The sequence below is a fragment of the Procambarus clarkii genome, chromosome 9 (genome assembly GCF_040958095.1).
Source record: "Procambarus clarkii isolate CNS0578487 chromosome 9, FALCON_Pclarkii_2.0, whole genome shotgun sequence".
Lineage (NCBI taxonomy): Eukaryota > Metazoa > Arthropoda > Malacostraca > Decapoda > Cambaridae > Procambarus > Procambarus clarkii.
In genome coordinates, this window is record NC_091158.1 from 13,656,387 (window position 1) to 13,670,392 (window position 14,006).

The window sequence follows — 14,006 nt, forward strand, 5'->3', positions numbered from 1 at the left end:
CAGTCTTTCATGTGGCACTGTATCAAAAGCTTTGCTAAAGTCAAGGTATACAACATCGCAATCCTTACCACTATCAACTGCCTCAACAATGCTAGAATAAAAAGATAACAAATTTGTTAAACATGAACGGCCATTTATAAAACCATGTTGCGACTCAATTATTAATTTATGTTTTTCAAGATGAAGACGAATTTTATTTGCTATTATAGATTCGAGTAACTTTCCCACAATAGACGTTAGGCTAATTGGTCGATAGTTAGACGCAAGTGATCTATCTCCTTTCTTAAAAACTGGTATCACATTAGCAACTTTCCAAAACTCTGGCACTCTGCCTGACTCTATTGATTTATTAAATATGGTTGACAGTGGGTCACAAAGCTCCTCTTTGCATTCTTTAAGCACCCTAGCAAACACTTCATCCGGCCCTGGGGATTTGTTTGGTTTGAGTTTTACTATTTGTTTAAGAACATCCTCCCTGGTAACTGCTAAACTCGTCAACCTGTCCTCGTCCCCACCCACATAGACTTGTTCGGCTGAAGGCATATTGTTAAGTTCCTCTTTAGTAAATACAGATACAAAATATTTATTAAAAATACTACTCATCTCTTCATCACTATCTGTTATTTGACCTGTCTCAGTTTTTAATGGACCTATCCTCTCCCTAGTCTTAGTACGATATAACTGAAAAAACCCTTTAGGATTTGTCTTTGCTTGCCCTGCTATGCGAACTTCATAGTTTCTTTTTGCTTTCCTTATCTCTTTTTTAACATTTCTAACCAGTTGTACGAATTCCTGTTCTAAAGTGACCTCCCCATTTTTAATCCTTTTGTACCAAGCTCTCTTTTTACCTATAAGGTTCTTCAAATTCTTTGTTATCCACTTTGGGTCATTAGTATACGATCTATTCAATTTGTATGGTATACTACGTTCCTGTGCTTTGTTTAGAATATTCTTATAGCCCAGCTCCTTGTCCAGGCATCCTCTCAAGCGGTCTACAGTCACACTGATCAATCGCTTCCTCATAATGGGTCAGACCTTCATAAGTTAAACTAACGCACTTGTGCAACATTTGAAAATTAACACAGCAGAGTGTGGATTAACACAGCAGAGTATGGATTATCACAGCAGAGTGTGGATTAGGCTTGGTTTTAGCGCTCAAGGCCTATGAACACCCTTGGCGGGTTATTGAAGCTGCCACGATACCTGACCGACCAACCAGCGGGTATACTTTAGTCCTTAACACGGTCCAGGGGTAAACTCACCGTATATTCCCCGATAAATTGGATATACCTCTGTGTGTATATCTGTTTGAGTTTACGGAGCTAGGAGAGACGTTGAGTGGTGGCATCGCCGTGTATAAGAGCGGTCTATACGGTCAACCACGCGATTGAATACTTATACACCGCGTGTGTACATATTACACACCATGTAATACGTGGTTATACACCGTGTGGAATACGGGCGTGGTTGGGTGTATTCACCGTGTATAAGATGTCAACACACCCACGCTGGTGAGTAGTAACACACGCTATAACATTGTGGATGCGGTGACAATGGGTTCTAACTCAGTTGTTGTTGTTGTTATAGATTCAGCTACTCGGAACACGTTCCAAGTAGCACGGGCTATGGTGAGCCCGTAACTTACCCGGCACAGGAGCGGGGCAAGAAGCACGGGCTATGGTGAGCCTCGATGTCCTCTAACTCGGTGATACTGATCAGATATGGGTGTTTTCGTGCGCTAGTTGGTTGGTTTGGTGGGTTAGAGGGGTGGGGTTTGGTTAGTAGCAGCTCGTTGGTTAGACCGTTAGAGGGGGGGGGGTTGGTTAGTAGCTGGTGGAGCGACTCTCGGACGAGTTACACACCAACGAAGCCAGTGGATCCAGCACACACATCTTCCCCTACACATTTAATTAATCCAAAAGAGCAAGCGGGAAGCCTCAACGAACAGCAGGCTGGATCACTCTTGTGTTAGAGGCGCCACTGTCCACCCTGATACACACACACACACACACACACACACACACACACACACACACACACACACACACACGCACGCACACACACACACAGGTGTTACACATAATACGGTTGATCCCCCTTCCCCCTCCCCCCCCATCACCTACCCAAGTGGTATCCAGCCTAACTCCACTTGTGTGACTCTCCTGGGGCCCCCCCCAGGCTTTGCGTAGAGTTGTAGATTTGACATGAGTCGTAACATGAGGATATTGTGTGTGTCGATATACTCCTCATCCCTCCAGTATATAACCTTATACTCCATAAGATCCCACAAACATACACGTATATATATATATATATATATATATATATATATATATATATATATATATATATATATATATATATATATATATATATACATACATACATACATACATACACAGTATATATATGCAACAATAATCACAAAAACACTGATCCAAGTATGCGGTATATCCAAGTATCCAAGTATATATATATATATATATATATATATATATATATATATATATATATATATATATATATATCGCTTGAACTAGCATGCCAACTGAATTATATTTGTTCGAAATATGTGCGTTGAAAACGTACACATTTACGAACACATGAGCCTGGCAGTGTTATGTGAGGTCAGAGTACACACAGGTGAGTCAGGAGGTGAGCCCCGGAGATGACCAGAGATGCTGTTTCTTACAGCACCAGCAGTAACCATAATAGGAACATCCACAGGGGCAGTGATGAGGATTCGAACCTATGCTCTGGATATTCCCAGACGCACGCTCTAAGCGACGGGATTTATATATATATATATATATCACGATAATATGGAACTTCTCTGTGCATAGTAACTATAATGTTACTGATCAGCTTAATCTTGCTCTCGGTAAAGCTATGTAGATTATACAATTCCGTTTTGAACGCGTATAGAGGAAGCTGACAAAGCTAATCCGATGAATTAGAAATCCGCTCCATAGAGAGAGAGATTAAGGAAGCTAAATTACACACTGGAAAGGCGAAAGAGTAAACAAGATTGAAGTATTTAAATAGACATATTAAAGCGGACTGGCCAAAGACTATTGGCCCCTTACTTGACAGCTATTTTATCCACCCAAACTCATCCATATGTCTAGGCTACGCTTGAAACAAACAAATGATCCCACGTCTGTCATGTTACTCGGTATTAAATATATCAACACAGAGTAGCACTATAAACAACGGATATAAATTGGATTAAGTTTAGATTTAGGAAAGACCTGGGTAAATACTGGTTTGGACACAGTTGTGGAATTATGGAACACGTTACCTATATATATATATATATATATATATATATATATATATATATATATATATATATATATATATATATATATATATATATATATATATATATATATATATATATACACTCTTCTGGGGTGTGAGTTTTCAGTCGCATATAGTCCTGGGGACCATTCAGGCTTGTTCGCATATATATATATATATATATATATATATATATATATATATATATATATATATATATATATATATATATATATATATATATATATATAGTGGGTATAAATAGGAGCTGCCACGTATGGACCAATAGGTCTTCTGCGGTGTCCTATGTTCTCATGTCCTTAACTAGGTTATGATGCTGTATTAAGGACTTACCTGTGTACGGTAACGACTGTATTTGGTGCGTCTGACGCAGTTAAACCATTGGATGTACGGAAGATGTTGTTGCTGTTATAGATTCAGCTACTGGGAACAAAAAGTTCCAAGTAGCACGGGCTATGGTGAGCCCGTAGTGGACTTGTGTACTATGGCTTTTGTGATTATTCTTGCACCTTATCTCCTAGAAATTACCTTTTTCTCTTACCTGCGTCTCACCTCACTCTTTCCTTATTTATTGATCCCTTCCACGCCAGTGGTTGTACGGGCTATTCATGCCCGTGCCACCTCTTGGGTGGCTTAATCTTTATCAATCAATCACCATTAGTCAGGTCCTATTACTAGAAGTGTACTAGATCACCGTGAAGTTTAAGAATCTTTATCACCTGACTTAAGTGTGTCTGTGTGTGTATTTGAATTGGTACTCACTTAGTTGTTATTGCGAGGGTTGAGCTTCGGTTCTTTGGTCCCGCCTCTCAACTGGTGTACAGATTCCTGAGCCTACTGGGCTCTATCATATCTACATTTGAAACTGTGTATGGAGTCAGCCTCCACCACATCACTGCCTAATGCATTCCATTTATTAACTACTCTGACACTGACAAAGTTATTTCTAACGTTTCTGAAACGTTAGAAATTTAAAACGTTAGAAAATGAAACATTTGAGTACTCAGCTTCCACCTGTGTCTCGTGTGAATGCCGCCCGTGTTAAATAATCTGTCCTTATCTGAGTATCTGCTCCTGTTAATTCCCCCGCGAATTTTGTATGTAATGATCATGTCTCCCCGAGCTCATCTATCTTGTGTGTGGCTGTGTGTTTAGTCGTTCTTAAAAACGTCATATATGAATGATAATAAGCTCACATACACCTGTATTTCACTAATACAGTGTGTAAGCGCAACACTGCCATCACTTTTCGTTAGTGTCCCCTATGGCTAGGCTCTGTCCGTGCCCCTATCGCCGTTTTCCATCCGTGCCCTCCGTAGCTGAGTGCCTACATCATGTTAATACACTATTTTCAAAGCTTTAAATGTATGTATACTTACATTTGAATATGGAATTTTGTAAACATTTAAAACGCACTTTTAAACTTTTGGGGAAGTAATTTTATTTTAACGTTGTTGTCTGTGTTGGGGGACCCGGTAGTGAGGCTCGAATGCCTTTTGTTGACCAGACCACACACTAGAAGTTGAAGGGACGACGACGTTTCGGTCCGTCCTGGACCATTCTCAAGTCTCTAATGCCTCTTGTTGACCAGACCACACACTAGAAGTTGAAGGGACGACGACGTTTCGGTCCGTCCTGGACCATTCTCAAGTCTCTAATGCCTCTTGTTGACCACACCACACACTAGAAGTTGAAGGGACGACGACGTTTCGGTCCGTCCTGGACCATTCTCAAGTCTCTAATGCCTCTTGTTGACCAGACCACACACTAGAAGTTGAAGGGACGACGTCGTTTCGGTCCGTCCTGGACCATTCTCAAGTCTCTAATGCCTTTGTCAGTCATGTTTAGAAATATGCCAGGGCTTAAGGGGCGGGTTGAGTGAGGTAGTGAATGTTGACAGCTGGATTTCATTGTGGGATAAATGTCAGCGGCTGTTTGTACAAGATTTGGATTTGTTTCAGAATGTAATTATATATATGGTTATAATTGTTTCGCCAGGGCGTGAGGTACACCAGAGTATAACTAGGTAACTATAATTCAGTCTGAGGTGCTCAATAATGAGGATAGTTTACAATGTATACTCATGTGAGTGTTGCTCATTATAGAGTGCGAACCCTTTGGCTCATATTTAACCGCCACTCATAATAATTCGAGGACCTGTTAGTCTGTAATTTGAACACTATTCACTCACGGCTTAGTCGCAGTTGTTGAGTGGTTTGGTTGTTATCTTCTGTCGTTAGAGCTCAGTTGCGCTCATGGAGCTCAACAAAACTTTACGTTTTTTTAGAATTATATTTAGAATAAATATATTTAGAATAAGAATTTAGAATAAAAATTAAGAACTGAAAAGTTCTTAATTGAAGCTGGGCTCTGTGTCACGTTAGCGCTCTGTAGGGTCATATATAATGCTTGCTCTATGTTAAGTGAGTCTTACTTTGAGCACCTCGAGGCAGTCTTGAGTCCCACCCATTCATCTGTATTCCAATTTGAGCTCCATATCCACTTCTTGCTGTTATGAGTCTATCGGCCCTCTTGGTGCAAATTGAGCTCTCAATCACCCTCATTTGATACCAATTCGAGCCCCTTTCTGTCGTCTGGTTCCAATGTGAGCCCCGTTTACATAATATTAAAGGGATATATATATATATATATATATATATATATATATATATATATATATATATATATATATATATATATATATATATATAATTGTGATGAGAGCCCTTGTGTAGCACTTTATATTTTAAGTGACTTGTATATGGATACTTTTAAATACTTATATAAATATTATATAAGTAATATATATTAAATATATTACTTAATATATCCAAATTGCAAAATATGAATGTCAACATACCAAATATTTAATTATTTCTTGGTTGTTAAACATTAGGCATTAGGATTACCTATGAATTATTTTATTGCTTCTGATAACCTGCGATTATCTAATCTCTGCACTGGCGGTAATCTTAAGTAATCTTTGCGATCGTCTTAAGTACTAGCTGTTATCTTAAATGAGATAATCTCAGGTATTTAATTACCAATGAATAACTGGTATAATCTTACCACTTGCGAGTCTAAGTACTACCAATACTTAACAATCAGCTACCCGTTATGATTGGCAGTTTTGCAGTAAAGTACAATACAAGTACATTGCAGGACTTAAACTGTATACATGAACACTTATTCGTTATTTACAAATAACTGCCTATAATTTTAAGTGCTTAAAATTGTAAACGCCTAAGAGCTCCATTTAAGCTCTTAATACGAACTAGAATAACACGGTATTAAGTATGGCTAAATTTTAAGTACGAAAATGAGAGCATTTTCTAGTTTCTGAAATTTAGGTGTTTGGGAATATTTTAAAATTTTAAAATTCGTACCAGGTAATCTTTGTTCCAGTAATGACCTTGTGTCAATGGTCATTAGAACTAGCAAGGACTAGTGAAGCTACTAGCGATACTAGCGGATTGTTAGTACTGGTTGCTGGTATCGTGTGATGGGTGGTTCCGTCCGTTATTAGTGAGAGTCGGCGCTACCAACCATTAGCTACCGCGACCGCTGGCTCCGGTGACCGCTGGAACTGGTGACCTACTGGAACGGGTGACCGCTGACACGGGTGACCGCTGGAACGGGTGACCGCTGGAACGGGTGACCGCTGACACGGGTGACCGCTGGAACTGGTGACCGCTGGCACGGGTGACCGCTGGAACGGGTGACCGCTGACACGGGTGACCGCTGGAACTGGTGACCGCTGGCACGGGTGACCGCTGGCACGGGTGACCGCTGGCACGGGTGACCGCTGACACGGGTGACTGCTGGAACGGGTGACCGCTGGCACGGGTGACCGCTGGAACGGGTGACCGCTGGCACGGGTGACCGCTGGAACGGGTGACCACTGGAACGGGTGATCGCTGGCACGGGTGACCGCTGGCACGGGTGACCGCTGACACGGGTTACCGCTGGCACGGGTGACCGCTGGCACGGGTGACCGCTGGCACGGGTGACCGCTAGCTCTGACGACCGCTAACACTAGCGGTTAATATCACCGGCAACTGCTAGCACCAGCGGTCACTAGCACCGGTCACTGCGGTCACTACGTAGCCGCAGTGCTAGTGACCGCTAGTGACCGCCATTAGAGACAAGTCACCGCCATTACTAGTAAAGACAACAGTAGGAGGGTGAGGACGGAGTCGATACAGACAGATAATGTTAACAGATAATGTTGACCTGTTAAGTATTGACCAGGTCAATACATAACAGGATTAAGGCCAAGACTCGACACTGAATTAAGAAATAAGATGCAATAAAAATAAGAGACTAATAAAACCCCCATTATTGCTATTGTTTATCTTCAGTAAAGTTTATGGGTGTTGGAGAGAGAGACAGCGGCGGCGGTCAGCCACATTGTCTCAGTGCATTGTCAACATTATTGACGCAATAACATTATTATTTTTTTTTCTCTTAATTGCTTTATTTTGGTTTTTATTTTCTAAATAATATTATTAATGGCTTGTTAATGTCACTGTATTATTATTATTATTATTATTATTATTATTATTATTATTATTGAGTTTCTTTCATAAGGTTTCATTTTTCATTTTTCTTCATTTTTCCATGTTTTTTTTTTTAAGATATCTTGTGTTTCTAATTGTTTAATTTCTTCCTGAGTGGTTGCCGCTGAGGGTTGTTGTTGTTGTTGTTAAAGATTCGCTACTTGGAACAAAAAGTTCCAAGCAGCACGGGCTATGGTGAGCCCGTAGCGCCGCTGAGGGGCTCAAGAACGCCTCATTATAGCGGCTTGAAACTCAATATACTATAGTTTGAGCACCAAAAAGATCGTTTCCTGATAGTTCCCTCGCACCGTCGCCCCACAGCAGGTACTTGTAATTGATTGTTATATATATATATATATATATATATATATATATATATATATATATATATATATATATATATATATATATAACATATATATATATATATATATATATATATATATATATAACATATATATATATATATAACATATATATATATATATATATATATATATATATATATATATATATGCGAACAAGCCTGAATGGCTTGTTCATATATATATACATATATATATATATATATATATATATATATATATATATATATATATATATATATATATATATATATATATATATATATATATATATATATACAAGAGTTGTTACATTCTTGTACAGTCAGTAGTAAGCGTAGCGTTTCGGGCAGGACCTTAATCCTATGGTGTCTGGGATACGAACCCCACGAAGAATCGTTTTTACAACCAAGTACCCATTTTACTGTTGAGTTAAACAGAGGCTACAGTTAAGGATTTGCGCCTAGTAAATCCTCTTCGGCTAGGATACGAAACCAGGACAAAGAGCTCGCAAAACGCCAAGCGAGCGTCTTAACCGCTACGCCACGGAGACTTACTTCGTTTCTGTGGGATTTTCTGGAAGAGTTTCATGGTGGTTGTTAACCCTGGGAATTATTATTATTATTTCTATTGTTGTGATTCGTCTTTGGTGTGATGTATTTATGGATCAGACCGGGAAGGGTGATAAGGACAGCTGGTGATTATTACTGAAGATCAGGCATACAACGCTGGTTAAGGTCGACCCCTTTAATGTGAAGCTCGACCGATTAAAATGTGAAGTGATATCAAATAGTTGTTCTTTGAAATTGACATGTATATGATTGTCTTATGACGATCAGTCGTTGTTTTGGTGTTGATACAATTGGTTTGCGAGTTGTTTAGCCACGACCACACGCCATACAGCCACGACCACACGCCATACAGCCACGACCACACGCCATACAGCCACGACCACACGCCATACAGCCACGACCACACGCCATACAGCCACGACCACACGCCATACAGCCACGACCACACGCCATACAGCCACGACCACATATCCACGACGCACTCACGACCACACGCACAACCACATACCATACAACAGCAACAGGAAACGACCTCATTTGCTTACTACAGTCTCTTTGATGAAGATTAAGCCACCCAAAAGGTGGCACGGGCATGAATAACCCGTAAGTGGTGGCCCTTTTGAGCCATTACCAGTATCAAGAGCTGATACTGGAGATCTGTGGAGGTGCGACTGCACCCTGCGTGACGACAGATGTCTCCCGTCCGGTGTGTGATCGAGTCATATTGATTGATAAAGATTAAGCCTCCCCCCCAAGAGGTGGCACGGGCATGAATAGCCCGTAAATCGAGCCATATCTCTCCTGAAGCCTCTTATAACTGTCAACTGTGCCTCCTGTGACGTCACGGCCTCCCGGTGGAGGGAATCAACATGGCGGCCACATTTAAACCTCGCACTGTTCTCATATATATCCCGAAAACCTAAATTGAAATTGAATTGAAATTGAAATAAGTTTATTGAGGTAAAATACACACAAAGGGATGAGGTAGCTCAAGCTATTCTCACCCCGTTCAGTACATCGTGTTAATACATACATATACACACATCACAAACAATAAACATATTACCAAACATTCTGAGAGATAAACATCTACATTTCCTTCGAAAACCTAATATTTACTTAATACTTTGATATCATTATCGCTTTTTTTCGTTATATGGTGATATATGATGATATTTTATAACTTCTCAATTTATTTTTAGAATGGTTGTATAGGGATTGATTGATTGATGAAGATTAAGCCACCCAAGAGGTGGCACGGGCATGAATAGCCCGTAAGTGGTGGCCCTTTCGAGCCATTACCAGTATCAAAAGATGATACTGGAGATCTGTGGAGGCGCAACTGCACCCTGCGTGACGGGAGATGTCTCCCGGACCAAGTGGTGACCAAATGGTGGTTGTATAGGGAGCTTTAGTTGTGATGTCTGGCAGTGTTTAAGAGATTGCGCCGTGATGGTATTCACCCAGGGATATTTTGTCCATAGCTTATTGGTCAAAATGAGGTATATTCCATCGTTCTTTTATCAGGAGACTTTAGCGTCAAACGTTTAGCTGTCCACTATATTATAACTAGAAAATACCCACCAGTACAAACTCGCGCACGCACGTACACACACACACACACACACACACACACACACACACACACACACACACACACACACACACACACACACACACACACACACACACACACAATAAAATCGATAAAACATAATTTTATCGTATTTTTATTGATTTTTTTTAAATTTTGTATCCCGTTTTGCCTTCATTGGGGCAATTTTTATATTTTAACAATATGCTGCTGGTAATAGTTTAATGGATCACTGGGAGAGGTCTAATGATCTTCAGCGGCAGGAGACTGTGTCTGTAGTGATTAGTGATGTGTTATCGCTCTCGTATGGTGGCGCGCGCGCACGCAAGCGCTTACTTACCGTCTGTAAACTTATTGTGTGTCGCCAGGATTATTGTGTGTGGCCAGGATTATTGTGTGTGGTGAGGATTATTGTGTGTGGTGAGGATTATTGTGTGTGGCCAGGATTATTGTGTGGCCAGGATTATTGTGTGGCCAGGATTATTGTGTGTCATCAGGATTATTGTGTGTGGCCAGGATTATTGTGTGTCACCAGGATTATTGTGTGTGGCCAGGATAATTGTGTGTCACCAGGATTATTGTGTGGCCAGGATTATTGTGTGTCATCAGGATTATTGTGTGTGGCCAGGATTATTGTGTGTCACCAGGATTATTGTGTGTGGCCAGGATAATTGTGTGTCACCAGGATTATTGTGTGTGGCCAGGATTATTGTGTGTCACCAGGATTATTGTGTGTGGCCAGGATTATTGTGTGTCACCAGGATTATTGTGTGTGGCCAGGATTATTGTGTGTCACCAGGATTATTGTGTCACCAGGATTATTGTGTGTCACCAGGATTATTGTGTGTGGTGAGGATTATTGTGTGTCACCAGGATTATTGTGTGTCGCCAGGATTATTGTGTGTGGCCAGGATTATTGTGTGTGGCCAGGATTATTGTGTGTCACCAGGATTATTGTGTGTCACCAGGATTATTGTGTGTCACCAGGATTATTGTGTGTCACCAGGATTATTGTGTGTGGTGAGGATTATTGTGTGTGGTGAGGATTATTGTGTGTCGCCAGGATTATTGTGTGTGGTGAGGATTATTGTGTGTCGCCAGGATTATTGTGTGTGGTGAGGATTATTGTGTGACCAGGATTATTGTGTGTGGCCAGGATTATTGTGTGTGGCCAGGATTATTGTGTGTGGCCAGGATTATTGTGTGTCACCAGGATTATTGTGTGTCACCAGGATTATTGTGTGTCACCAGGATTATTGTGTGTCGCCAGGATTATTGTGTGTGGCCAGGATTATTGTGTGTGGCCAGGATTATTGTGTGGCCAGGATTATTGTGTGTGGCCAGGATTATTGTGTGTGGCCAGGATTATTGTGTGTGGCCAGGATTATTGTGTGTCACCAGGATTATTGTGTGTCACCAGGATTATTGTGTGTCGCCAGGATTATTGTGTGTGGCCAGGATTATTGTGTGTGGCCAGGATTATTGTGTGTGGCCAGGATTATTGTGTGTGGCCAGGATTATTGTGTGTCACCAGGATTATTGTGTGTCACCAGGATTATTGTGTGTCACCAGGATTATTGTGTGTCGCCAGGATTATTGTGTGTGGCCAGGATTATTGTGTGTGGTGAGGATTATTGTGTGTGGTGAGGATTATTGTGTGTCGCCAGGATTATTGTGTGTGGCCAGGATTATTGTGTGTCACCAGGATTATTGTGTGTCACCAGGATTATTGTGTGTCACCAGGATTATTGTGTGTCGCCAGGATTATTGTGTGTGGCCAGGATTATGGTGTGTGGTGAGGATTATTGTGTGTGGTGAGGATTATTGTGTCGCCAGGATTATTGTGTGTGGTGATTATTGTGTGTGGCCAGGATTATTGTGTGTGGCCAGGATTATTGTGTGTCACCAGGATTATTATATTTGACAGCGTGTCATTGGTCAAGCGCATGTTCTTGACCGCTATTGTTCACCCCCCCCCCTCCTCTCCTGGTCATTACACCCCCCTCGGCCCAGTTCCCCGACCAACAATTACAAGGGCCGGGACCTTTGACAGTTTCAGTCTGAACAAGATTCCTTCGTCTAGGAAGTATTGAAGAATACGCCCGGTTAGCAACATATGTTCCAGTAACGTTAACTCGACGTTACCAACGTTTAATCGCCGTTATCAACGTTAAATCCTCTTTATCAACGTTAAATCCTCTTTATGAACGTTAAATCCTCTTCATCAACGTTAAATCCTCTTTATCAACGTTGTTTACCCAACATGTTCCCACTGGGAAGTTGCCATATCCAGCTAAATATTTAGTAAGTGGCAAAGTGTTAGCTTACCCTCGTGTTCCAAGTGGTCCAGCAGGCGTCCTTTTCTAAGATGTTGTGGGTAGGGCGTAGCTAACATGCAGAAGGAGTCGTCCTTACCGTCAGCCTTATCGCGGTCTTTAGGCGTGACAATCCTGAAGGCGCTGGAGCTGCCTCCAGGGCACGAGAGAGAGCCCTCCTTCAGCATGGTGATGGTGGGGCGGCGCTCCCGCTCAGCCTCCTGCAGGAGTGGTTTTAGCGGTAACCGGCGGGGTGGCCGCTGTCGGTCACTTGACGTGTTGTGAAGTGTTCCTCTGGCTCATCTGTAGCCTCCTTGCCACCACCAGTTCCGCTCAATGTGATGTTAATAATTGTTTAAATTTTACACTGTAACGACCGACGGTGCCTGGCACTGGCACCCGGGGGCGGCGGGGGTGTGTGCCGGTCAAGTAGAGTCACCGCTGGCTCACCGGCTGGCCGTAGGTGTTGACACTTGTGGAACTGGAACAGTGTTTACAGCGGGATGCTTTAGCGGCGGCTGGAATATCCACACCTGGTGTTATCTTCCAGTTTCCCCAATTGGATTAATGTCATGGTTGTGGGTCGGGTGTTACACCTGGGTGTCGTGTGGTGTAATCATGTTTGGATATCGCCAGGGAAAAAATTATATTTTATTTGGAGAAGCTATTTGTAGTGAAGCACATGGTGGAGGTGCTTACGGGGCGCTTAACTACAGCTGTAGGCCGACACGCAGGTTGCATGACAATCGGCCTTGGTTTGATTATTAAATTACCCCGCGCTAAATCACATGATTAAGGAATCGCACTGTAACTTGTGGTGGCCGCGGGGCGGTGGCGGGCGGCGATGAGCGGGTAGTGAGGGCGGGCACTGGGCGGCGGCGGCGGCGGCGGCGATGGCGGGGTTGTGGTGGCGGGGGAGACAACGGACCTCCGGCCAAGCACTCCGTCGGACCCACACTGCTTCTCCAGCGCCCCCACCACGGACCTCCATGTTGCTACAACCACGCCGAAATTCAATCAGCACTTCCGACGCATCCCCCATACAACAAGGCCGGAAATCGTGCTCGGGACAGTGCAACCCTCGACCTTACGACACCTGCTAAAGCACTTGTCCGCCACTTCATTACCATAATCTTATTGTTGCGTTGACGGCTCTCGTCGACTTCTTTACACCAGATTTCATAATTCACGTTTGCTCTATCAGGTGCAATAAATATTTATTTATTCTGTTGAAATATCATAATATCCTCAAATCTACTATACAGCCAAATGAAACAGACCCATAGATATATATGTTA

General features: G+C 42.0%; 1 protein-coding gene across 1 annotated transcript in view; it reads right to left on the minus strand.

Moving 5' to 3' along the window:
- Window positions 1–13,650, minus strand: part of LOC123766304 (uncharacterized) — a 284,726-nt gene extending 271,076 nt beyond the window's left edge. Inside the window, exon 1 of the mRNA XM_069321156.1 lies at window positions 12,722–13,650. Within this exon, the coding sequence (XP_069177257.1) occupies window positions 12,722–12,896 (175 nt within the window). The 5' untranslated portion in view covers window positions 12,897–13,650. The remainder of the gene's footprint in view (window positions 1–12,721) is intronic.
- Window positions 13,651–14,006: the final 356 nt, after the last annotated feature.